Here is a 27,077-nt window from a genome sequence, read left to right on the forward strand (position 1 = left end):
ATAAAACAGGAGCAAAGCAATAAAAGCAGCGCGATGAAAAAGCCTGATAACAAAGTGAACAAAGAGAAACAAATGAGCAGATCGGACTGAAGAGACGGAGCGAGGAGGGAGGTGGGGAAGAGGAAGGAGGATGTTCTAACAGCCTCAGAAAGACGGGATTGTGGATGAATTTCATTTGATTGATCAGGATGCAACTAAAACAGAATAAAACAATGAATCCTCCACGTGAGGAGAGAAAAAGCTGCTTCTTCACCTCCAAACCAGACCACAGAGGTCAGGACTAAAACGTCTCAGTGTTTATTTATCTGTTCATCTAACCTGTAACTGATCAGGAAACATGATCTCTTAAGATTTTAAACCTGTTTTCCAACACAGACAGCAGCTTAGATTTCAGATAAACGATGCAACTTCATTTTCTACACAAATAAACCCTGAATATCAGACTGAAGCAGAAACACACACTTATACACACACATCATCCACTTCATGACACATCTCCAACCATCCATCCTGCCTTGGATCAACGCTTCAGGCTGCTGCTGGTGTAATGGTGGGGGGAGATTTTCTTGGCCCACTTTGGGCCCCTTAGTACCAACGTGTCCTGGTTTAACCAGCACAGCCTACCTGAGTATTGTTGCTGACCATGTCCATCCCTTTATGACCACAGTGGAGCATCTTCTGATGCTACTTCCAGCAGGATAATGCACCATGTCACAAAGCTCAGATCATCTCCACCTGCTTTCTAGAACATGACGATGAGTTCACTGGACTCCAACGACCTCCACAGCCACCAGATCTCAGTCCAGTACTGTCAGCATGATCATTTGGACCAGAGGGAGGAGCTGGTGGGAAACATGCAACCTGATTGGACAGAGATATGATGGGTAAAACAGAAGCAGCACACAGATCAGGATCCATGTTTATATCCATGACGACATCTAGAAAATACGTGTGGACCTTCTACATTTTTCAGGGTTTGTAGTTCGATTCCCTCCCTGTACTTGGTCAGGAAGCTGCTCCTGAGGTCAGATGAAAAACCTGCATTTAGCTCCGCCTCTATTTTTCTATATTAAAATGTGTTTTGTTGTAAAAATGAAAGACTTTTCTGGAATCTGAAATATAAAAATGTTTTGTTCTGTTGAAAAAATTTCCCTTAAAACCCAAAAGTGGAAGGAGAGTGGACTCCTTCTGGTCCCTGCAGTCGTTAAGCAGATAAAACCACATCAGGATCCGGTTTCTGACTCTCAGATTCAGAGTTTCTATCATCCTGGACGGCAGCAGAGACGCTAACACCAGAGGCCTCATGTGTCCCATCATGGAAAACCAGATGAGACGTGGACCACCACTGCAGTTCGATCGTTCACTGCTTTCTGCTGGAGGAGGGAAGGAGGGATGATCTGAAGAAGGGAAACCCTAACTGAGAGCAGGAGGAGGAGAAGGTAAAAGCTCAGGTTGTTTTTCTGCCTGCACAATCCATTTAGAGGACGGCATCTCCCAGATTTATTACTAATGGACCTGAGGAGAGGGTCTGAATTTTCCTGACCAACCACGAAACAACACAAGGGGTCAGTTTAATAGGAGGAAGACCACTGTAAGACGATCAGGACTTGTCCCTCAGGCTAGGGACAAACTCTTTCCACATCAGAATTGTAGGAGCAGGCAGCTGTAGCTGCACCTTTACTGGAAACTAGGAGTTAAAAAATAAATCACTTATAATTATTGGTGAATATGGGATGTAAAGGATAGATTTCTTCATGGATCTGACTGGCTCTGTCCCAACTCGAGACTTCTTTTTACATCCAGTGAAAACAGAGGAAGCTCTCTCACATGTCGTTTGGTTTTCCCACCGCCGCTGCTTTACTACAGGTTGACTCACTAGGTGAAACTCACACCCGCTGGACTCTCCATTCACCGGCAGGTCGCGGCGTTTGGAGCGCGGTAAGCAGCGCGCTCGCAGCTTATGATGGATTCCTGACTCACTCTCATGCTTCAAAGCTCTTTGAACAGCAGATAATAGATGAGAGCTGGAGAGCTGCAGGGTGAACACACCATCATCATCATCCTCTCACACACAGAGCAGAAATGAGTGTGGGCGGCAGCGGGTGAAAACACACCACCGCGTGGGTGGAAACACACTTCATCCCTGTCCATGGTGGAAACAGACTGTAAGACTCTCCCTGCGTGACCGATGGTAACGACAGCTCTGCGTCCTGACACTGAGCGGCGTGTTTACACCAAACAGCGCACACTGGGGTTGCCATGGCGACCACATCATCAGCAGCACAGTCATCAGCTGCTAAATAAAATCTGTGCAACACATACGACCCACAAGCGGAGCTTACTCACCCCAGCGTTGTCATGGTGACGATGGTGTACCAGAAGGAGGCCGGGATGGAGGTGAAGGTGGAGCCCTTGGTGCCCTTCTCGGCATAGAACATGACGGTGGCGAAGATGATGATGGCCATGGTGAGGGAGAAGAGCAGGAAGCCGAGCTCAGAGGCGCAGCTCTTCAGCGTGTAGCCCAAAATCCTCAAACCCTGTGAGTGGCGCGAGAACTTGAAGATCCTGAAGACACGGAAGACCCGCAGGGTGACGAAGGCGCCGCTCACGTCCTCATTCTCCGGCATCACCAGGCCGATGTAGTAGGGCATGATGGCCACCACGTCTATCACCGACATCACAGAGCGCATAAACTTGCAGCGGCTGGGCGCGGCGAACAGGCGCATCAGGTACTCGAAGGTGAAGATGAGCACGCAGGCCGTGTCCATGCAGAAGAAGGCCAGCTGGTACTTCTCCCCGCAGGGGAGGTCTTTCACGCTGCCCTTCAGGGGCCGGCAGGGCACCGTCTCCACCACATTGGCGATGACAGACACAGCGATGAAGAAACCAGTGACATAGTAGAAGACCAGCGCCATGGTGGAGGTGTGGGGGTTCTCGAAGGCCCGCCACAGACGCTCCCTGGAGGTGCTGTGTGGAGGGAGGGGGGCATCCGATGCGTCGTTGGCCTCACAGTCCTCCGCCAGACGCTCCTGGTTCTCCTTTTTCCTGTCTCGGTATTCCTTCACAACAAGAGGAAAACAGGAAGAAGTTAAATTTTTTCATCCTTTACTCTTTAAAGCTCTGAGACATTTTCTGCTCCTTAATCTAACCTGTCTGTAGAAGCTGGAGCTTTAAATCCCAGTATAAACCAGTCTGTAGAAGCTGGAGCTTTAAATCCCAGTATAAACCAGTCTGTAGAAGCTGGAGCTTTAAATCCCAGTATAAACCAGTCTGTAGAAGCTGGAGCTTTAAATCCCAGTATAAACCTGTCTGTAGAAGCTGGAGCTTTAAATCCCAGTATAAACCAGTCTGTAGAAGCTGGAGCTTTAAATCCCAGTATAAACCAGTCTGTAGAAGCTGGAGCTTTAAATCCCGGTATAAACCAGTCTGTAGAAGCTGAAGCTTTAAATCCCAGTATAAACCAGTTAGTAGAAGCTGAAGCTTTAATCCCAATACAAACCAGTCTGTAGAAGCTGGAGCTTTAAATCCCAGTATAAACGAGTCTGTAGAAGTTGAAGCTTTAAATCCCAGTATAAACCAGTTAGTAGAAGCTGAAGCTTTTAATCCCAGTATAAACCAGTCTGTAGAAGCTGAAGCTTTTAATCCCAGTATAAACCAGTCTGTAGAAGCTGAAGCTTTTAATCCCAATACAAACCAGTCTGTAGAAGTTGGAGCTTTAAATCCCAGTATAAACCAGTCTGTTGAAGCTGAAGCTTTAAATCCCAGTATAAACCAGTCGGTAGAAACTGAAGCTTTTAATCCCAATACAAACCAGTCTGTAGGAACTTTTAATCTTAGTATACACCAGTTTGTATGCAATTTAATCACATAACAATATTGCCCCAAAAAGCAGCTTTTTTAAATTTAAATGGATTTTAGTAAACAACTGAATCAGATAATAGACACAAACAGACATTAATACCGAGGCATTCCCAGACCAGCTGAGAGATGTAGTCCGTCCAGCGTGGCCTGGGTCTTCCCCGGGGCGTCTTTCCGGTGGGACATGCCCGGTATACCTCACCAGGGAGATGTCCAGGAGGCATCCTAACCAGATGCCCGAGCCACCTCATCTGGCTCCTCTCGATGTGGAGGAGCAGCGGCTCTACTCTGAGCTCCTCCCGGATCACCGAGCTTCTCACCCTATCTCTAAGGGAGAGCCCGGCCACCCTGCGGAGAAAACTCATTTCGGCTGCTTGTATTTGCGATCTTGTTCTTTTGGTCACTACCCACAGCTCATGACCATAGGTGAGGGTAGGAACGTAGATCGACCGGTAAATGGAGAGCTTTGCCTTTTGGCTCAGCTCCTTCTTCACCACGACAGACCGATGCAGAGTCCGCATCATTGCAGAGACCACATGAATCCACCTGTCCATCTCCTGCTCCATCCTTCCCTCACTTGTGAACAAGACCCTGAGATACGTGAACTCCTCCACTTGGGACAGGACCTCATTGCCAACCCGGATAATGAGGCCACCCTTTTCTGGCTCGGTTGTGAATCACTCCAGCGAGAGCTGAAGATCACGTCCCGATGAAGCCAACAGAACCACATCATCCACAAAGAGCAGACACCCAATCCTGAGGCCACAAAATCGGATCCCCTCAACACCTCGGCTGTGCCTAGGAATTCTGTCCATAAAAGTTATGAACAAAATCGGTGACAACGGGCAGCCTTAGCAGAGTCCAACCCTCACCAGAAACGACTCTGATTTACTGCCAAAGCGGCAGTAAAGCGGACCAAACTCTGACACCGGTCGTACAGGGACCGAAAAGCTTGTACAAGGGAGTCAGGCACTCCATACTCCCGGAGTACCCCCACAGGAGTCCCCGGGGGACACGGACGAATGCACATGTTGAGCGAACTCCCATGCCCCCTCCATGACCCTGAAGAGGGTGTAGAGCTGGTCGACTGTTCCACGACAGGTTCTGGGTCCAGATCCGGGCCATGGTCCACTTGTTAGTGACCTCTGATACAAAGTCTCTGAATAAAACTACATTTAGTGGCTGGATTGTAAACCTCCTGGACGGGACAGAAACGCCTGGAAAACTTCTGTAGATCAGCTAAAGGGTAGCTATCCATCACATTTACCCCACAGAGCTACACACCACCGCTCCTGGTGGAGGAGGAGGAGGTTGACCTCGGGGCTGCTGGAGATCTAGACGAGCTGAAAGGGTTAAACAAATGCCAGAAGAAAACTTAACTGTTTTTTCTATTCAAACTTATTGAATATTGATTTTTCCTGTTTATATACCTATGATTAAAACCAAGTATACACTTTACTTATCTATCACAAGTAATTTAACTCCTCATGCAGCCACCACTGAAAGATGGGAAGTTTCCTGATATCATCCATCTGAAGCTGAATTTGTGGAGCCTTTCTGTCGGAGCTCAGCAGGGACTTACAAACAGAAATCTATTCCAGCAGATTCCTTTCATAAAACTATTAAACTGTAATTGTGTACAGTTTTAGCTGCTTCATGTTTGGACTGGACTGTGTTTCTGTGCCTACAGTTTTAAGACTGAAGGTTCATATTTTGACAGAGTTAAAGGCAACTGTGGATTCTATCCAACTCCGAAGCAAACTGCTGACAGGCATCCATCTTCACAGCCACTTCCAGAGGTTAGCAAACTCTCTAATCACATTTTGTTCCAGAAATAAAAATATAAAAAGGATCTTAATCTGCAAAATTACCATCAGAACAAAACAAAAAGTCCTGAAGGAAAAGGTGAGAAACATGTCAAAGAATCCAGAAAGTAGAATCTGCTGTGGTTTAATCAACACCTGTGAACATGATCAGTTTTGCCAAATCAGAGAAAATGAACAATCCCTCACTCATGAGTCGCTGGTGGGTCAGCTATAAAAACAAGGACATTAAAACAGATAAGCCTCAGCAGACAAGGTTAGCATTAACGGCTAGCATAACGAGCCGGGGAGAGGAGATTTACTGCGCGGAGAGTGGGCAGGGAACAAATGACTTGTTTATGACTGAAATCACTTTCAGGGAGAAGCTGCAACGACCAAATCAGTAGGAATAAAGCCGAGAGTCAGACTGTGCTGCTGGTGCATCTTCAACACTCTGAGTTTGATAATGGGGCTCAACAGGTTGGTAATCTTCCCTCAGATCCATCCGTGTTTTTACACTTCAGTCATTTGGCTGATGATGCTCTTCTCCACAGGGACTAAATGAGTGCTGCAGCATTAAAGTAGAACATTAGGAGGAAATACAACATCAAACTACACGCAATAATAACGCAGGCATTTTAAACCCATCTGAAGAAACAGCGGCTTTAAAAACCACCTAAACCTGGAAGCTGCTTCTCATTCAGACCATCAGAGATGTAATGAACCTCACAGGCTGCAACAACACGCAGTTTTCCTTCATTTATAAATCAGGTTTTCCTGTATGAACTCACAACACTACAACCCTCGATCCAAAAACACGGGGACTCTGGAAGAGTCTGGAATTCATGTTCATAAGAAAAAGAAAATAAAGTTCATGAGATCAGCAGTTGAATCAGATCCTTTCTGTCCAACAGCTGGTAAGTAGATTTAGGAACAAGTTTGTTTGGAAGAGCAGTCGATGGATGAAGCCTAAATCTCTGTAAATAGTTTGTAAATCGGAACTGAGAACAGCTTTGTAAAACAGCTGCTGAATCACGTCTAATATTCATAATTAAGTTTGCAAGAAGGAATTATGAACCAGTTTGTTCATATACTTCGTATACCAGCTGGTAGAGGTTTTTCTGGACCCCTTACAAACTGTCCCTGCAGCTTTCCAGGGTTCCTGTCTGCCTGAAGTCCTCCATCATTGTTCCTGTGCCCAGAAAACCAGCATGACCTGCCTCAGTGATCACCGCCCGTCACCCCAGTCATCGTGGAGGTTTCCAGCAGATCCTCCTAAAGCACATGAAGGACGCCATCCCTGCCGACCTGGACAGCCTTCATCTGGCCTACAGGGAGACCCGTTCTATGGAGGATGCTGTCTCCATAGCGCTTCACATGGTCCTGAGTCACCTGCAGCATCCCAACACCTGTTAGGATGCTGTTTGTGGACTTCAGCTCAGTTTAACACCGTTCTCCTGGACCTGCTGGCCCTGAAGCTCCACAACCTGGTCTGCCAGCATCACTCTGCACCTGGATCATGACTTCCTCACCAACAGGCCCAGGTGGTGAGGACAGGGAAGTCAGCATCTTCACGTTGATCCTCACCGCTGGAACACTGCAGCGTTGTGTGCTCGGCCCACCCTCTTCACACAGGACTGCTCTGCCATCCACCCACCATCATGGCTGGAAAGTCTGCAGACGATCCCACCGTGGTGGCTCTCATACCCAACAATGATGAGATCCACTACAGAGGAGAGGTCCAGAGTCTCACAGAATGCTGGTCCAGGAACAATCTGGTTCTTATCAACAAGACCAGGGAGGTCCTAGTAGATTCCAGGAGGTCCAGGAAGACTGAGCATGCTCCTCTCTGCATCCACGGAGAGGCAGTGGAGCGAGTGACAGCATGAAGTTCCTGAACATCCACATTTCCCCTGACCTCTCCTGGACTGAACACTTCACACCTGGTGAAGAAGCCCAACAACGGCTCCTCTTCCTCAGGCAGGTGAAGCGACGGGACTCTCTTCTCAGCTGCTGGTGAACTTCTACAGAGCCTCCATGGAGAGCATCCTGTGTCTCAGTGTGACGCTACGGCAGCTTCACAGGACCAGAGGAGCTTAGCCCGGCTGGTGAGGACAGCTCAGAGGATTGTGGGCCGCTGTCTACCAGATCTGGACTCTATCTACACCGCCCTAGTCGTAAAAAAAGGCCAGGCGCACCGCACCTAACTCCGCCCGCCCGGGCAACGCCCTGTTTGTACCGCCTCCATCAGGAAAGCTGGAGCATTAAAACCACCACAGACAGACTCAGAGACAGTTTCTTCCCCAGAACTGTGGAAGCAGTAGTCCCATGTAGTTCAACACTACACACACACAGTACTCACACACACACTGAAGATTCACACCTTCTCACACACACACACACACACACACACACACACACACACACACACACACACACACACACACACACAGACCTCCATCCTTGCACCAGGATGAACTTCATCCAGCCTGTAAATATTACTGTCTTCTGGGAATTCTCTCAGTTTCTGTAAATATAGACATGTTCTGTGTCTTTTATATCTTTATTTTTTACTTATTCACGTGTTCCTGTTAAATTTCTCTTTTCTGATTCATGTGTGTTTATGCTGCATAATGACAATAAAGATCTTGAATCTTAAACGTTGGGGACTCAGGTTCAATATACATAAAAAATTCTTAAATGGGAATTAAGAAGAAATTTGTTGTTGAGAACGGTTGAAGAATGGGGCCTATTCTTCCTAGAACGTTGTAAGTAGGACTTCAGGGCGAATTTGTTCATAAATGGCTGATGAATCAGGTCCAATGGTCATAAAAAGTTCTTATGTGGGAATTAAGAATAAATTTGTTCATAAGAACGGTTGGTAAATTAGATCTTTATAACGGTTCATAAGTAGATTTAATGTTTTTTTTTGGGTTTTTTTTGCAAGTTTAGGTGGTGAATGAACTATGTTGCTATTAAGAATAAATATGTCAGTAAGAACAGATGGAGAATGAAGCCCATCTCCACAGCGAGGAGCTTTTCTTTATCATGACCTCATTACAACGTAAAGTTCATGAGCCGTGTGGGACGACGCTTTCAGCATGTCCACATGCAGCAAACACAACAGTAGCCAGATTTCTAGCCTAGGCCGCGATGGAGTCTGGTACCAGCTCGTATAATTCATCACTGTGGAGTTCTGCAGGTTGTAGATCTCTAACATGAATCTCTGCGCTCTGATTAATGCCCCTTCGTCTGTTACTTCCTCTTATCTGTGATCTGGATCTCAGCTCGATTGGCCTTTTAAAGTCGACCCAATAACAAAAAATGCTTTAAAATCATGTGTTTGATTTGACTTATGGAAGGGAGCTCAAGCTTAATTCTGTCTGTACCTCAGGAATCAACAATCCAGCCTGGACCTCTCATTTGATGATGGCATAAGCAGGATATCACTAAACCCCGAGACTTGTTCTCAGGTGGATGGAAAAATGCTGCCTCCTAAAAGAATATAACTCAGTGACAGTTGGAAAAGGTTTGAAGACGTCCTAAAGACATTCATCAGTTCTCAAACAGAAGCCATTTAATTGAACCAGTTTATAAGGACGCTGGATCTTTTTTTTCAGGTTCACAAAAACTTGTCTAGGTGTATAAGAGGTGATATTTTCCCTGCAGACACCCGGACAACGCAGCAGGAAGTGCCGGCGTACCTCCATGCAGCAGTCTCCGATGATCTCTGGCACGATGCCGTAGAAGGCCAGCTCCTCGTCGAAAGCCTGGATACACTCGTGTCGGGGGTAGTGGAGCTTCCCGGTGCGGTAAAAGTTCAGAATGTGCCGGAACATCTCCGGGTCTCTATCGAAGAAATACTCCTGTGTGTCTTCATTATAGAAGAACTCTTTCTCTGAGGAGCCCAGCAGTGTGTCGGGGTAGCGATCCAGGGTGTTCTTCCACGTCTGGAGAAACAAAAGAAGAAAATTTACTCATTAGAAGCGGTTGTTAATGAAAAGACTGCGCAGGTCGGGCTTGTTTGGCTGCACATCAACTGCTGAACTGCAGAAAGAGTCTAAAAATAGCTGCGCTGAAACTTCACACATTCACATGTCAAGAACAAGAGTTGTTTGAAGGACCTCTCAGACGTTAGATGGGAGCAGCGAACCGTCAGTAACTGGCGGTAAAGTCGAGCCAACACATTCATTTTGTACTGAAGCTGCTGGTAATCAGAACAAGGTCACAGGCTCAACAGAAACTTTCTGCTAGTTCTGCCACCACAGCAGAAAGGACGCTGGTGCCGCTCGATGCCTGAAAGCCGTGTGTGGAGCCATTTTATCGTTATTTCTGCCCAAATGCACATCAATGTGCCGATTAGATGGAGGGAAACGCCAGTTTCTGGAAGTTGTGGAGGTGTCAGACGAAGTCCAGGGACGGCAACGCTTGGAGAAGTAATGAGTTTATAATAACAACGAACAAATTCTGGATAATTTAAAATGATTTATGAACAGCTTAATGAGTCAGCTAACACTTATCCAAGCAAACAGCTGCAGGTGGAAAAGCCAGATGGATATAATAACATGTCACATGAGGATGAACCCACCTCTGATGCATGGAGCAGCAAACAGTCTCGTAGATGAACAACAACCATTCATTATCTGATGTTTCAGCTTGGTTTGGGAAACAAAAACAAACTGTTTTTATGGAATTCACTGTTTTTTTCAAAAGAAAAACCAAGTATTTTTTACAGTACATGGACTGATCCTCTCTGGAACGCATCCAGGGTCTAAACAAATGATTTCAAGGCTTGAGATTGTTCTTTTCTTCAAGCCGTTATTTAACATTCAGAACGTGCAAATTATATCATTTAATTAAAAGAAAAAATGTGGACATTGGGGCTGTGAACACCTCAGCAGGGAGGCATCCTGACCAGATGCCCGAGCCACCTCATCTGGCTCGTCTCGATGTGGAGGAGCAGCGACTCTACTGGATCACCGAGCTTCTCAGCCTAACCCTAAAGCCTGGTACACAAGCCACTTCCCGACCTCGGACTGCAAACTCCGGCTCATCGGGAGATTTTCCTGTCCAATCATCATTTGGTCTGAGGTTACGAGCCGATTTGTCCCGATAATCCGCGCCGAAACGGGTCGTAGCCGACAGCTGGGAATATTGAACATGTTCAATATTTCAGGGCAGATTTCTGAGGAACCTCGACGACTCGTGCATCGTGACTGCGTGGATGGTGACGTGGTACGGAATGTAGCCAATCAGAGAGCGAGCTGGCTGGGGAACAAGGAAGTAAACAAAGTCCGTGTTCACGCCGCTTCACTTTGGTAAACTTCAGATGTGTTTGATATGTTGTTCTACATCAACACTGAAAAAGATTGTTTTTCCAAACTTAGGTCAAATTTAGGTTTTCAGGACCTTATAGTTGGAATAAATGTGAACTTCTATTTAGAGCTCTTGTTACACTGAATGATTTTAAAGCTCTGGAAAAATCACTGCAGTCCACTTTGTGTGTGTGCACGTGTTTTATGTGAGTAAGTTTTAATGTTGTAAATTTAGTTATTGTTTTAATGTCATTATGCTGCTGCCCTGCTGCAGGTCTCCCTTGAAAAATAGATCTTTGTTCTCAGTGGGACTAATCTGGTTAAATAAAGAAAAAAGACAACTGAAGTTCTGATAAAAAGCTAATTATTCACTAACTTCTAGGCCTTTTGAAATTCTCATTTGTGCCCCCTTTTCCTGGTCAGTGCTCCTGCCTGGCCCCCTCATCAAAACTTTTCTAGACCCGCCCCTGAATATAAATCCTTTTTATCACCTGTCCACCACCTGGTTAGAGAAGGTCCTGCTCTGATTTGTATTTCAGAACCTGTTCATAATTTCCCTTCACCACATTCATGGCTCCCAAAGTAAACCTGTCTGTCCAGCGTCTGCACAGCACCAATGATTTAGAGAAAACATCCTCTGGTTTAATCTGGACACTCGTTAGATATCTGAACCTGGTCCATCTGGCTGGATTAAAACCAGCAGAGTTTACAGCTGAGTCACTGGCAAACCTCAGCTAGTAATGAAAACAGCAGAAAATAAATGCAAACAAAAGGATATCAAAATGAAACAGACTACTGTTTTACATTAACATCCGGCTAGTTTCCTCCTCCTCAGCACGAGCTGAACGAAGAACGAATGACAAGAGAGACGATGCTGGATGGAAAAAGCTGATCAGCTGATCACCAACAGTCACGTCATGATTCAAGGAGCAACAGGAGAGGAGAGGTGCAGGCGTCATAACCTGTCACCGTGACCCGTGTCAAAACACCCACATCCTCCACAACACCCATATATCCTCACAATGAAATTTCCCTCAACATTACATTTAAAATCTCCTTTTTTCTGTCAACTCGAAGGCAAGTTTCACCTCATCTGTAGAAACATGATTCACAAAATCACAATTTTTAAGCTTTTTTTCATATCAAGACCTGATTCTTTTAACATGTGTCCACATCATAGGACAACATGGGGTCCCCAGTGCACAGGGGTGAACCACTCTGGACCCCTGAGCAAGGCCCCAAACCCTCCAAATGCTCCCTGGGCACCGACACATCGGAAGCCCACTCCTCTCTAGCAGAAATGTAGACATGGGTAAAATGCAGAGCCTAATTTCCCAGTCGGGATTATTAAAGTATACGTTATATTAATAATGATTATTTTAATACAACTGAGAATAATATCGAGCAAGGCTTGCGGTAAATTATAAAAACGACAGAACAGTTTTAACAAAAATCTTTATTCTACTGTAGATTTCTCCACTCATGCACGAACCACCAGCATCAACACATCTCAGGACTGTCACAGAAATGAGACAGAAAAGACAAACATCCTAGATTATAGCAGCGCTAAATAATCTTATTATAGCAGAGCGGAGGTAGTTTGATCCTAAGTGAGACTCCGTCTCTTTATTTATAGATGAAGAAATAATGGACATTTTGGCACAGATGTCCCTGAAACCGCCAGGCTGGACTGGACTTACTGTTACTCAGCAGTAAAAAATTCATTTGGGTTGGAAGTTAATTATAATGGACCAGTTCTAGGTCCACCATATAAACCTGAAATTAGCACAAACTCTTTGAGAAGTGATGACCAATTTTAGAAGTTTAGTTCTTTACATAGATTCACCTCTTTTGACTCGGCTCTTCATTTAATATCACTCAGTGCTTCTATTTTTGTCTAGTTTAGCTATTATGAGTTTGTTTCTACATTAGTTTCTATTTTCTAAATACAGTAAAGACACTGACATAAAAAGAAGCTCAAACTAAATTTTGGATTTAAGGTGTTATTGGATTTTTTAAAAAGATATTTGTAGATAAGATGTACCTCAGTAACAGCATGGTACAAGTATTTTCCCTCTAATAAATTAAATAATTCCCCCTTCATTGATGTATTTGTGTTTATGACCATGCTTTAGGGTTAATTATTTGAAAAAATTAATTAAATAAGTCATTCAATTAAAAAAAAATAGCGATAGAATATAAGCTCCTTATAACACAGGACCTTCCTGATAACCAGGAATTAAAAACAAAGTAAAATCCTCAATAATGACATCTGGAAAAATAGATGGTAAATAGATTCATTTATCCTGATTTGTCATGCAGAGAGTTCAGGGTAATGAAAACTAGTCCCCAATAGACCCAAACGTGTCTGTTATGTAGAACATTTGGGCTACCTTCTTCTGGCACTTCAGGCTCAGTTATGACTCAGCTGTGGTTCAATTATGGCCCAGTTATGGCTTAGCTGTGGCTTAGTTATGGCCCTGTTATGGCTCAGCTGTGGTTCAGTTATGGCCCAGTTATGGCTTATCTGTGGTTCAGTTATGGCCTAGTTATGGCTCAGTTAAAACTTGGGTACTAAAAGTGTTGCAGCGTTTCCTTTTTGGACATAAAAGGTTGTTCAGAAGAACTGGTCACTTTCTGACAAACGTCACAGTGTTGACTAAACGAGTGTAGCTGCCAAAACTCAGTCACATGACCACCACCTGTGGCCCACAAGGAAATTGACACAAGGATGTCTTGCCATATTAGGAGCACTTTTTGCCCACAAAATACTTGCTTGAATCCACATCCAGACCTACAGCTGTAGGCCACACATGGGCTACAGAAAACTTGCCATAATCCAAGCCAGGCTGGTGACTGGCTTCTGGTCCATTTCTGGCCCACACAACCCTAGCCATAGCCGTAACTGAGCCATAAGAGCCAGAAGTAGCCCGGATTCATCCCAAACATGTCTGCTATTAGGGTCATAGGTGCTGCTGATGAAGCACCTGACTGTCAGCACCTGGGGTACTAGAAGCTCAAAACAGTCTATAACAGAATCAGCTGTTTGGCATGGGCAGAAAATGGGTGCACGAAAAACCCAATCCAGATTTTTCATGTGTGTAACTCACAAACTCATGTTATCCCACATGCTTTTTATCCCACTTCCTGCTTATCCAACATGCTGCTCATCCCACATGCTGCTCATTCAACATGCTGCTCATCCCACATCCTGCTTATCCAACATGCTGCTCATCCCACATGCTGCTTATCCAACATGCTGCTCATCCCACATGCTGCTCATCCCACATGCTGCTCATTCAACATGCTGCTCATCCCACATCCTGCTTATCCAACATGCTGCTCATCCCACATGCTGCTTATCCAACATGCTGCTCATCCCACATGCTGCTCATCCCACATGCTGCTCATTCAACATGCTGCTCATCCCACATCCTGCTTATCCAACATGCTGCTCATCCCACATGCTGCTCATTCAAAATGCTGCTCACCCCACATGCTGCTCATCCCACTTCCTGCTTATCCAACATCCTGCTAATCCAACATGCTGCTCATTTAACATGCTGCTCATCCAACATGCTGCTCATCCCACACTCTGCTCATCCTACATGCTACTCATCCCACATGCTACTCATCCCAAATGCTGCTCATCCCACATATCACTCATCCCACATGCTGCTCATCCCACACTCTGCTCATCCAACACTCTGCTCATCCCACATGCTGCTCATCCCACACTCTGCTCATCCTACATGCTACTCATCCCACATGCTACTCATCCCAAATGCTGTTCATCCAACATATCACTCATCCCACATGCTGCTCATCCCACACTCTGCTCATACTACATGCTGCTCATCCCACATGCTACTCATCCCAAATGCTGTTCATCCAACATATCACTCATCCCACATGCTGCTCATCTCACATTCTGCTTATCCCACAAATGTATGTTCCTTATAAACATGGCCCCATTTAATATGGAAATAAACAAACTTTCCAACAGTATCAGAAAAAAAAAATCCACCAAACACTCTACTGTTGAGAAGTTGAGAAGCCCCACCCTCCATCCAACACCTTTATGGAGCATGCTCAGTAGACGACGACACCCACCTGAAACCTGACACCGCTGACGTTGACATACAAGATCTCATCTGATCTGGACGAGTTGTCCACTGGAGGTTTAGGCATTGTCTTCTTGGCCAGGGGCAGCCAGCCCACCGCCGCTGCCCGTGCAAACGGCAGCCATGTCGCCACGCCGGCTGCCATCTTGCATCAGAGCGTTTTGCCTGCAGAGAAGTCTGTCCTGGGGGAGGACGAAGCCGGGGGTGGAGCTAATAGATCCAGAGGTGAGTGCTTTAGATGAAACTCTGCTTACTGCTTTACCTGCCTTGATTTCCTGCAGCAGTTGGAGCAGCTACAGGCGACGTGGTCGGACATTTTGAAAGGATGGTGGGGGAGGGGGGCAGGAAAGGGGAAGGGGCGGGGTCAGAGGGCAGTCAGGTGTCAAGCCATGAAAAAAAACCTGGAGAAGTAGCAGGAATGCTGCTGCATCGGGTTCCTTCTGGTCTGCTGCTTTCCAAAATAAAACCAGAGCTCCACCAACTCCTACAAGATGCTCGTCAGGGTAAAAATGGCCCTTTTACAACCAAAAACTGTCTGGAATCTTGGGAATTAACTGGAATTTTTCCTATTTTACTTTCAGCCTACAACTGCCTCTGAGTTGAGCTGTCCGGAGCAAGACGTTGCACCTCCAAACGTGGACCCTCTTCATTAAAAAAACATAATTTACTGAAGTCTCAGAGCAGCAGGATCTGTGTCAAATAATAATAAAGTGCTTCTTTAATATTGCTGTCACAAGTTTATTGCTGCAGGGATTTGGAAGATGAAGATATAAATCCAGGTAGGAAAGTGTTAAAAGTGTGTGTCTGCTTCCTGCTTCTCTGTTAGACTCTTATTAAATTGTGATGATGCTCCCTGAAGTTGCCTCTCAGAGCTTCTCTGCTGCGGAGGTTGTGTGTCTGGAGCCTCCCTCCTCCTTTTTCTGGCTTGTCTTGCTGTTTTTCCTGTTTCTCTGTCTCCAAGTGTCACCGTCTCCCTCAGCGGGACATCAGCAGCAAGCAGAGATTCGGGCTTTGTCTTGGTGAGCTGGGGGAAGGCGTCAGGTGGTCTTTACTCCTTGTCCATGTATGGCTGTCCTGTCAGAAAACACACCAACATGAAAGAGACAGAGTGAGACACAAAGCAGGAGGAGAGGGACAAACAGGCTTGTTCAAGGAGAGAAAAGAGAAAGAATAAGTAAGAGAGGTAAGAGAGGGAAAGATGGAGGAGGAGAAGAACGTGGAAAAGCCGTTGCTGAAGGGAAGAATTGAGAACAGAGGATGGTTGAATAGAACAAGAAGGAAAAATGAAGGGAAGAGAAACAGAAGAATGCTGTCAAGCTCTGATCAAAAATTCTTCACATCTTCAGCAGCATCGACTCATTTTAGTCCAGTTTCCACATTCAGAACAACGTGGGGCCGTTTTATCAAACTTCCTAGAATTACTCCTAAAAACACTGTTAAGAGTCGACTTAATAAATAAAGAAAAAAAAAAAAAAAAAAAAAAAAAGAGTCGACTTATGAGTAAAAAAGGTCCTACACAAAAGTTACTTATCAAAGTGTCTCACCTGCTGACTGCGTTATGGCTGCACCGCCGCCGCAGCTGTTCACAGCCATTTTAGTCAATGGTTCGATTCCCACCGAGCACTGCTGTGCGTGTCAGGAGCGTCCCAGAAGCGCCTTGTCGCGGCTCTCCACTAAACACAACGCCTCAAACTCAGCAGTTCACATAGGGGCAGACAGGAAATCGGTAATTTTCAAAATAAAAGCCCCATGCAGATTTTTAGCTGCTGAATCATGTAAACATTACGTCATCAGCGTGTGTCAGTGTTTTCTTTCTTATCATGGCCGATGAGATGTTTATGCTGGAGGTGGAGAATCACAAGATTCTCAGATTCTCCTGTGATTTTGTGATCTCGCAGATCCAGCTCGGTAGACTGCACCGTGGGCGCTCTGCACCTGACACGCTCCCAGCCTGACCCGAGCTGGAGGCTGGAACTAAATCGTGGCGGTGGTAATTGGGGGTAAAGCTGGAGTTATACTCGGGATTCATCTGTGTCGGGTCAGGACCGCATAGCTGAGGCAGATGAAATGTGTGCATATATTGGAGTGTAGGGAAACAGCGTAATGTTGGATCTGCAGGTGGCAGTAGGGCTGGTATCGGCTGGTTAATCCACAGGGTGGAGTTTCATTGATGGTTTTAGTACAACAATGGCGGCTGACATGGTGCGGTGTCTTCGAGAGATCGTGAAAGCAGGTGAAGAAAATGATCCATCTGTTGGACGTTTTAAATCGCAAACAAATGAGAAGCAGAAGGAGACGTCGTTCAGAGAGAAGATACGAAAGTACGTATCACAAAATGACCAATCACAATGGATTACATCTGTGTCACCGTGTTTGCGTCGCTGGACTGCAGGTCTTGTTGGGACAGGGACACGTCAAGGCTTTGCGGACCTACGTGGAGCCTAAGGAGGTGACGGCGTAACCGACCTGACGCCAACGTCACGCAAGTATGACTGGACCTTAAGACTCAATCTTAATTTTCATTCTCAGAGTTCGGTATGACAGTTCTAGGTGCCGTAAACGGAACAATAGATGACTTCACTTCCAAGTCCACTGAACTGACCAATCGCTGAATGGAACCATTTATCTGAGAATATCCACATATCTCAGAGAGTTTTATTTCCCCCTTAAATCAGAATAAAACTTAAACATGCTTTAAAATGACCGTGTAAACACCTAATTCCGAATGAATATGGCCATTCCAAATTAAACTTAAATCCGAAGAAAGTGGCTGGTTAATTCAGATTTTAAATCCAGATTGAATAATTCCTCAATCATGTGTATTCCACGTACCATGACGGTACAGTGCTCTATCTCCTTCTCCCCCTTAGCTGATCGAAGTGAAGTAGTACGCTGGGTCAAGCTGCTGCTTCAAAACGAGAATCACAATCAGAGTGAAAATGGTTCTTATTACGTGGTCTTGCATGTTGTAGCGGAAGAGAAAAGAAGCAGGAACTGGAGTTTGTCTTCTGCAAACAATGTTGCTTGTGTGAGTAACATGGTTCTGAGCAACAGCAGCAAAAGGAAACTTTCGGTTGCCTGGTGATACCAGTACAAAGAGCCTTTAGCTGCCTTCGCAATTCACTGCTCAGCCAGCTGGGTGGGCCAGTGGGAACAGACCCCCACATTCAGCTCTTTCCAGGAGGATTTTGGTTAGCGTACGCTCCCTCCACAGACCCAAACCTGCAGACTAACTGCTAGCATCTGCTGGTTTGTTCTGGGTTCCCTGGTCACTGCTATCACCTCATGGCTAGCTACTAATTTCATCCATTCCTCATAGCATATGCCAAATTAGCCGTATACTCCAGTTAATTTATTTTGCTGAGCATCTTTTATGGCTGAAATGCAAGCATGAGAACAAGCCATGGAGAAGCTCATTACTGCCCGTATCCTAAAGATACTGCTGAAACCAACAACAAAACAATAAAATGTCATAGCTTCAACATGCTGTGTCTCTGATTTCTTCTGTTTAAATAGCTTCACACTTTAGATTTATTCTGTACAACAGGATTTAAAAAAAAAATTGTACATATCTGGCATAAAGCGTCAGTGTGAACATCATGTCTGGTGGAACTGATCTTCATCCTGCTCAAACGTCCCGAGAGACGAGCAGCTGAATCCACGCTCATTGTTTCAGATGAAGATATAAAGCTGCAGGTTATTAAAGATGTTTTTATGATGAGGTGAGCAGTACGTCTTCAGTCTGCTGAGGAAAGTCTTTCACTCTTTATTTTCCCTCCGTGAGCTTCATTCAATAAAGCATCCACAATAAAGTTTCCTGTGAAGGAGCTCGCCGTCAGATGAGGAGTTATTGCTTAAAGTCCACAGTGGGAGCAATAAAAATTCTCTTTCTCAGGTTTGGTTGGAATCATGAAGTTTAACCTTTTCAATAAACCATCAGCAGATCTAAACTCATTTTATCCAAGAACTTCTTCTGTTTTTTTTTTTTTTTTCATATTGTCCCACTCCAGAAGTTAATTCCCTAAAACCTTTTACATCTTTCATCAACATTCAAACAGTCAAAACTTTAGATTTTTTTTACTCATTCAGTAAAGGATCTGTTAATAATTGCTCATTAAAACCATTCACATGTTAGCTAGCCATCAAATGAGAAGCTAGTATAACCTCCCAGAAGTTAGCAGGGGGTAGATGATGCTGAGCTAGCAGATGTTAGCAGCTAGCCAGTATTGCTAGCCGCTAACAGCTAGCAGGTTTTAGTGGTTCGCAGGCTCTAGCAGCTAAGAGCTACACACTAGCTCATCCCCAGGTGAAGCCTTGGCGCCTGGCTTGTCCCGGATCTGGCCAGTCCAGGCGGCTACCAGCAAGTTCTGACTAATTACTACAACAGTCAGGTAGCAGACGCATTTCTCCACAGCGACTGATCTGAGAAGAAGAACTCAAGCAGAAACCAACCAGGACGGACATCATCATCCGTAAGTGGTAGTCAGACTGCTGGGAGTCCAGGTGGACCCAGGTGCTGTCAGGTAGTGCTGGAGGCGGGGCTTTTCCTCCCTACAATAGTCCTGTGTTTAATTATGAGATCATGATTTCATCCCACATCATCTCGTGCTGAGTTGAGCCAAAGAGCCAAACAAATCTTTCTACCTCATTCTGACGAGTAGATGAGTTAAGCTACGTGCGGAAATGCTCCTTAAACAGCTGATTCGTGTATTTAATTAAAAGTAAAATTAGCTGAAAGAAGTTGAGCTCTGCACATGCAGACAGTTTGTTTCCCTACTTAACTCATTTATGAACCAACTGCTTTTATTTCTTCTGTTTTCAATAAACTCCCAAGTCTGTAAAAAACCAACATTTTGACAGTTAATCAATGCGACAATATGAAAACAGCAAATGAGAAACTGGACTTGAGTCAATGCAAGTACACATGAACACAGCTGATATTGATTATTTTTAGTCTCTTGTTGTTTTTAAAATAAATTTAAGGTTTCTTTATTTATGTCTGAATGCAAACCAAATGTCCAGCCACAACAGATCGATGCCGGAGACCATGTGGAGAGTTCTTGTTGATGCAGTAATTAGAACAAAACATCACAGTAGTAAACACCAACAGAGGGAATGGCAGGCGGTTTTTAAGCCCTATGTTTGGTCTCACAGGCCACAACAGAGCAGAAAAATGTCAACGTATTTTTAAAAAGTACAGACTCTGGCACTATACATATACAGTCATGGATGAAATTATTGGCACCCCTGGAATTTTTCCACAAAATACACAAATACTCCCAGGAATTGTTGCAATTACAAATGTTTTTGGTTTAATTGTGTTTATTTCCTTCATGTGCATTGGAAAAACAAAAAAGCTGAAGAGAAAAGCCAAAATTGACAAAATTTTACACAAAATCCAAAAAATGGGATGGACAAAATTGTTGGCGCCATCTTATAACGGGGGTAAATAATTTTATTTCAATTAGGTGATGCTTGTTTAAACTCAGCTGTGGCACTTACCAGGTGCTGGTAATATAGAAATCACACCTGACACCAGTTAGAAGGTATAAAAGTTGACTTAACCTTTGTGTTGTGTGCATATGTGTCACACACCAAACATGGAGAAGAGAAAGAAGCGCAAAGAAGTGCATGAGGATTTAAGAAGCAAAATTGTCGAAAAATATAAACAATCTCAAGGATACAAGACCATCTCCAGAGATCTTAAAGTTCCTTTGTCGACTGTGCGTAATATAATCAAGAAGTTCATAACCCATGGAACTGTGGCTAATCTCCCTGGACGGGGACGGAAAAGAAAAATTGACGAAAGGATGCAACGCAGGATAGTTCGAATGGTGGATAAATATCCTCAGTCAACATCCACACAAGTTCAAGCTGTTTTGCAGACTCTGGGTGTAGAAGTTTCAGCTCGGACCATACGTCGTCATCTGAATGAGAAGAAGCGCTATGGCAGAAGACCAAGGAGAACCCCGCTGCTGACTAAGAGACATAAAAAAGCCAGAATGGAGTTTGCAAAAATGTACCTGAGTAAGCCTCAATCCTTCTGGGAGAATGTTTTGTGGACAGACGAGACTAAGGTAGAGCTTTTTGGAAAAGCATATCATTCTACTGTTTACAGAAAAAAGAATGAAGCCTACAAAGAAAAGAACACAGTGCCTACAGTCAAACATGGTGGAGGATCAATGATGTTTTGGGGTTGTTTTGCTGCCTCTGGCACTGGGTGCCTTGACAGTGTGCAAGGAGTCATGAAATCTGAAGACTATCAAAATGTTTTGGGTCGCAATGTAGGGCCTAGTGTCAGACAACTGGGTCTGCGTCAGAGGTCATGGGTGTTCCAGCAGGACAATGACCCAAAACATACTTCAAATAGCACAAAGAAATGGCTAAAAACAAAGCACTGGAGAGTTCTGCAGTGGCCATCAATGAGTCCGGATCTGAATCCCATTGAACACCTATGGAGAGACCTCAAAATTGCTGTCGCAAGAAGGCACCCTTCAAATCTGAGAGACCTGGAGCAGTTTGTTAAAGAAGAGTGGTCCAAAATTCCATCTGAGAGGTGCAAGAAACTTGTTGATGGTTATAGGAAGAGATTACTTTCAGTTATTTCTTCCAAAGGGTGTGCAACCAAATATTGAGTTGAGGGTGCCAACAATTTTGTCCATCCCATTTTTTGAGTTTTGTGTAGAATTTTGTTAATCTTGGCTTTTCTCTTCAGCTTTTTTGTGTTTTTCCAATGCATATGAAGGAAATAAACACAATTGAACCAAAAACATTTGTAATTGCAACAATTCCTGGGAGTATTTGTGTATTTTGTGGAAAAATTCCAGGGGTGCCAATAATTTCATCCATGACTGTATATAACTCTTCCCTCCCATCTCCCCGGGTAGGCGGGGTTCATTTCCAGCTCGGGTCCTCTACCGAGTCCTGGGAGCTTGAGAGTCCTCCAGTCTCTCAACTGTTCCAAGGACTGCTCTCTTCTGGATGGAGATGTCTGATGGTTCTCCAGGTAACTAGTGGAGCCTCTTCTCCACCAGAGCTCCGATGACCACGGGTACAACTGGTACCTTCACCTTCAGGATGTTTCATGTTTCTTCCTGCACTCGACGGAGGCAGATGCTTTTTCTCTGTCATGCTGAGCTTCTCTCTGCATTTCTGTTCTGAATCTAGAACCATGGATCTGATCAGCTGGTCTCTCAATACAACTGACCAAATTTATTCGAACCGCAACTCGGGCGTAGGGAGGCCGCTTGTCCTGAACGTTCGCGGCTGGATATGTGATGGATTCCTGGGGGGTGTGGAAGGTCATGTGTCTGTTCTTTCCGTGGAGGACACAGAGGACATCTACACATTTGGATTCATGATAACTGGGTTTCTGCTGTTTGGAGTGGGCGGCTTCCTGGTGTATCGCAAAATTTGGACACTGTCGGCGGCCACTGGCAAGCTGCCGGATTTCTGTGCTGGAGTGTGTTGAGCTACAAACAATCAGACTTTGGTGGTGCAGGAGCTCAGTCATAAACTGGAGGCTATTCTAGCTCAGAACGGCAAGCTGGTTGCAGTTCTAGAGCTCGTATGCGGGGTGGACACCTACTTGGAGAAGTTGTCGTCTCGGCTGGATGGAAACTGACCCAGAATTCGGATGATTAAGTAGCCAGCGAGACCACTGAACCGCCCTCCAGGCGGCGAGTAGAGATACCTCTGTTTTCCCCTCATCCCTTACTCTCCCTCATGTTATTTTTCCACCTGTGGAAATGGCGCGCTGCCCTGCGGCTGCTGCCTCAGTCGGCCTGATCCTGTTTATATTTATATGTTGTTGTTGTCAACTCTTGGATGGGTTTGTACTGGAAAACAAATTTGTTGCGCCTGTTGCAATGACAATAAAGTTTCATTCATTCATTCATTCATTCATTTGGGATTTCTCCAGCTCTTCCTTGAGTCCTTGGTATTTCTCCAAGTTCTCGTGTTCCTTGTTCCTGATATTTCCATCGGTGGGGATTTCTACATCCATCACTACGACGTTCCTTTGCTGCTTGTCCATGATCACCATGTCCGCTTGGTTGGTCTCCACCATGTTGTTGGTCTGTATCTGGAAGTCCCACAGGATCTTAGCCCTCTAATTTTCCACCACCTTGGGAGGTATTTCCATTGTGACCGAGGAGTCTCCAGTCCATATTCTGAAAAAAAAATCCACCTGAACTGTCTCCGTTTTTTGGGACCCTCCTGTTGGGGTCCCAATCTTTGACCTACAAGGGTGGAGATTGACACTCAGAAATCCTCTGAGTGGTGGAAGGAATCATCACTGCTGTGCTACTTGGCACTAAGAACAGAGCAGCAACAACTCCATGTTTAAACATCTGCTGGAAGCTGCACGCCAAGAAGAGAGAAGACAAGCTGATGGACGTCTGCCTTCTCCTCCTTCGTTTCTGGGTTGCCTTCTTCTTCCTTAGAATTCAAGGAAGGTGTTGCACCGCTGTGACATCACCCTTGTTATGTGGCTGATACATCTATCGATATCCGGCCAATACGCCCCCTACCAGGTAACGGTATGGTTGCTGTGGAAACGCTACCGAAATCAGGGTTTACCGAACCAAACCGTCCTGTACCGACCGGGACACAACGGTAGTGAGGTATCTAAGCATAGCATTTGTATGGTACACACTTAAGTCTTTACCATATAAGGTTCTCTGTCCTACAGACTGGATTGACACAAGAACATGCATTCCATGCAAATGAGCATCCTATAGACAAACTCTATGATTGGAGGACACAGGACTGAGGAATTTTCTTTGTTTAAACCCTATATAAGACAGAACGACACATCATGTCTTTAGGTCTTCGTTCTGGCTTTGGGACCTCCAGATTTTGCTGCAGAAATCTGTTTTGATGTCTGAACTTTTGTAATAAACTTCTTTTTATTATTCAAGTCAGTGTCCAGAGACGTTTTTGCCTGAAAGACCATTTTTCCACATCTCCTGATCAAGATACATCAATAGAAACGAGGCTACAAGCAGCTGTTAAGTCTAAAAGTAGTTTGGAGTCACCAGAGTCCGTTTCTTATTTAACATATTTTATTTGCAGATAAATGTACATGTATCTCAATTATTCCACAACATTTTTTTTTTTTTTTTTTTTTTTTTTTTTACATCCAGAACAAGCCCCACCCCCCACCCCTGTGCTGCCGTATCAATCAAAGACATCCAGAACATAGATGCGTATATCAAATGAAAGTTGGCACATTTTCAAAGAAAAAAAAAAAAAAAAAAAAAAAAAAAAAAAAAAAAAAAACAACCCCGAAAGCCAATATGCCAATATAGTGCGTACAAACAGATTCAACCATACAGTATATACACTTAATTTAAACAGAAGAAATAAATAAATAAATAAATAAATAAAATGAAATAAAATAGTGATAATAATAATAAGTAAAAAAAAAAAAAAAAATGAAATAAAAAAATAAGTACCTGTGTACCAAAGTCGTGCAGGTGGATGATCATGGAGACTTGGGTCAACAGCTTATAATTCTCAGTGCCTTCATTTTCTTATCTTAGTTCAGCGGGAGGACATCATGTCTGTTAATGTAGGACAGTAAGGGGTTCCATGTTTCATAGAATTTTTGAGTCGACCCTCTAATACAAAATTTTATCTTCTCCAACTTAAGATATAGCATAAGGTCTTTCATCCAAGATGTTGTTTTGGGTGGTTGTACATATTTCCACTCCAAGAGGATCCTTCTACGAGCAAGGAGGGTTGAAAAGGCAAGAACATTTTTAAGCCTAGTTGTCATCGGTGCACCCTCCCCTGGGACACCAAAAACTGCCATTTCAGCACTAGGTTCAATGTCTTTATTAAAAGCTTTAGATAACGTTTGAAATATTTCACTCCAAAAACAGTGTAATTTGGTGCAGGACCAGAACATATGGGCCAGGTCAGCTCTCACCACATGACAACGCTCACACATTTCACTCACATTTGGGTAAATCTTGGAGAGCCTAGCTCTGCTATAGTGGACTCGATGGAGGACCTTGAACTGAATTAAACCAAGGCGAGCGCATGAAGTTGATCCATTGACTCTGTGTAATGCATCGTTCCACACCACATCAGAGATATCCTTCCCAAGCTCCCCCACCCACTCCGCCCTGATCCCATCAAGAGTCTCATTATTGAGTGATAAAATGTGGTTATATATATTTGAGATGAGACCCTTGCAGCGTAGGGGGGATTGCAAAATGAGATCTATTCCGTTCTTTGGTGGTAAACTGGGAAAAGTTGGACTAATAGTTCGAACAAACTGGCGGATCTGAAGATAGCGGAAAAAGTTAGAGCGTTCTAAGTTGAATTTGGTGGAAAGAGCATTGTACGTGGCAAAAGTCCCATCTATGTATAGGTCACTCAGTTTACTTAAACCCGCTCCTTGCCACTGAACAAAGCCTGGGTCTAGTTTAGCTGGTAGAAAGGCATGATTATTAAGGATGGGGTATTGGAAAGAGTGATCTGGCAGATTAAAAGTTTGTCTAAATTGTGACCAAATCTTCAGGGTGGAGATTACAACGGGGCATGAAGAATATTGTCTAGGAGAGAGTGGTAATTTTGAGGTAACCAGGGCAGGAAGTGACGATGATGTGCAGGTATGACCTTCTAACTGACACCAGACAACATTTGGAGTTTGAATCCAATAGACAATTTTTTGTAGGTTTGCTGCCCAGTAATAGTACATCAGATTAGGCAGACCCAGACCCCCTTCTGCTTTATGCCTCTGAAGGAGGACTTTACGAATTCTGGGGTGTTTGTCTTTCCATAGAAAGGAGGTGATTACTTTATCAACAGATCTAAAAAAGGATTTTGGGAGAAAAACTGGGATATTTTGGAAGAGGTACAAGAACCTGGGCAAAATATTCATCTTAATACAAGCGATTTTTCCTGCTAGGGTTAAATTAAGAACACTCCAACTTTGAAGGTCATGTTTAAGATTATTAATCAGGGGAGTGAAGTTTTTATCGTACAGACCCGAAAAAGAGCGTGCAATATGAATTCCTAAATATTTAAATCCTGATTTACAGAGAGGGAAGGGCAGGTCGTTTTTCTCAATTTGAAGGGCTAGGTTATTAATTGGAAAGCATTCGCTTTTTGAAAAATTTAATTTGTAACCTGAGAAACTACCAAATTGATGTAAAATATCTACAATGCTAGGAGCAGATGCTACAGGGTCTGAGACGTAAAGTAGTAGGTCGTCTGCATATAAGGATACTCTGTGCTCTACATGTTTTCTTAAAACTCCCTTAAAGCATTTTGAAGTTCTTAGTTTAATGGAAAGTGGCTCAATTGCTAAAGCAAAAAGAAGTGGGCTAAGAGGGCAGCCTTGCCGAGTGCCCCTAGACAGAAAGAAGTATTCGGAACACACTTTATTAGTAATAACTCTTGCTTTAGGTGACGTGTATAGAAGCCGAATCCATGACAGGAATTTGGGTCCCAGGCCAAACTTCGCAAGTACAGCAAACAGATAGGGCCACTCGACACGGTCAAATGCCTTCTCCGCATCCAAGGAAACCACCACTTCGGGCGTCACCAAGGATGAGGAAGAATAAATGACCCCGAGGAGTCTACGTATATTTGAAAAGGAATGGCGGCCCCTAATGAAGCCTGTTTGTTCTGGGGAGATTAAATCTGTTATAACAGTATTGAGCCTGGTGGCAAGAATTTTGGCAAAAATTTTGGCATCTGCATTCAGTAGTGAAATGGGCCTATATGAGCTGCAGTTGTTGGCGTCTTTATCAGGCTTCAATATAAGTATAATATTAGCTTCTGTAAGGGTTTGTGGCAGGGTTCCCTGTTCCAGGGAGTGATTAAACATCTCCAGTAGGAGGGGGATTAATTTAGATGAAAACTTTTTATAAAATTCAATTGGAAATCCATCTGGTCCAGGGGCCCTGCCACTTTGCATTGCTGACATAGAAGTGAGGACTTCATTGGGTGTCAAGGGTTTA

At 44.3% G+C, this 27,077-nt stretch overlaps 1 protein-coding gene across 3 annotated transcripts in view; it reads right to left on the reverse strand.

The window, feature by feature from the left end:
- Positions 1 to 2,342: 2,342 nt before the first annotated feature.
- LOC121652337 (potassium voltage-gated channel subfamily D member 1-like) overlaps positions 2,343 to 27,077 on the reverse strand; it is a 46,335-nt gene continuing 21,600 nt past the window's right edge. Inside the window, exons 1-4 of one of the 3 annotated variants that reach the window (XM_042005074.1) lie at positions 19,392 to 19,454; positions 15,089 to 16,173; positions 9,365 to 9,610; positions 2,343 to 3,059 (exon numbers count right to left, since the gene is read on the reverse strand). In XM_042005074.1, coding sequence (XP_041861008.1) covers positions 2,343 to 3,059; positions 9,365 to 9,610; positions 15,089 to 15,244 — 1,119 coding nt within the window. In that variant the 5' untranslated portion in view covers positions 15,245 to 16,173; positions 19,392 to 19,454. Of the gene's footprint in view, positions 3,060 to 9,364; positions 9,611 to 15,088; positions 16,174 to 19,391; positions 19,455 to 27,077 lie in introns of those variants that run through there. The other 2 variants (XM_042005073.1, XM_042005072.1) reach the window with 2 other exon arrangements.

This window comes from Melanotaenia boesemani, chromosome 13, assembly GCF_017639745.1.
Source record: "Melanotaenia boesemani isolate fMelBoe1 chromosome 13, fMelBoe1.pri, whole genome shotgun sequence".
In the NCBI taxonomy this organism is placed as follows: Eukaryota; Metazoa; Chordata; class Actinopteri; order Atheriniformes; family Melanotaeniidae; genus Melanotaenia; species Melanotaenia boesemani.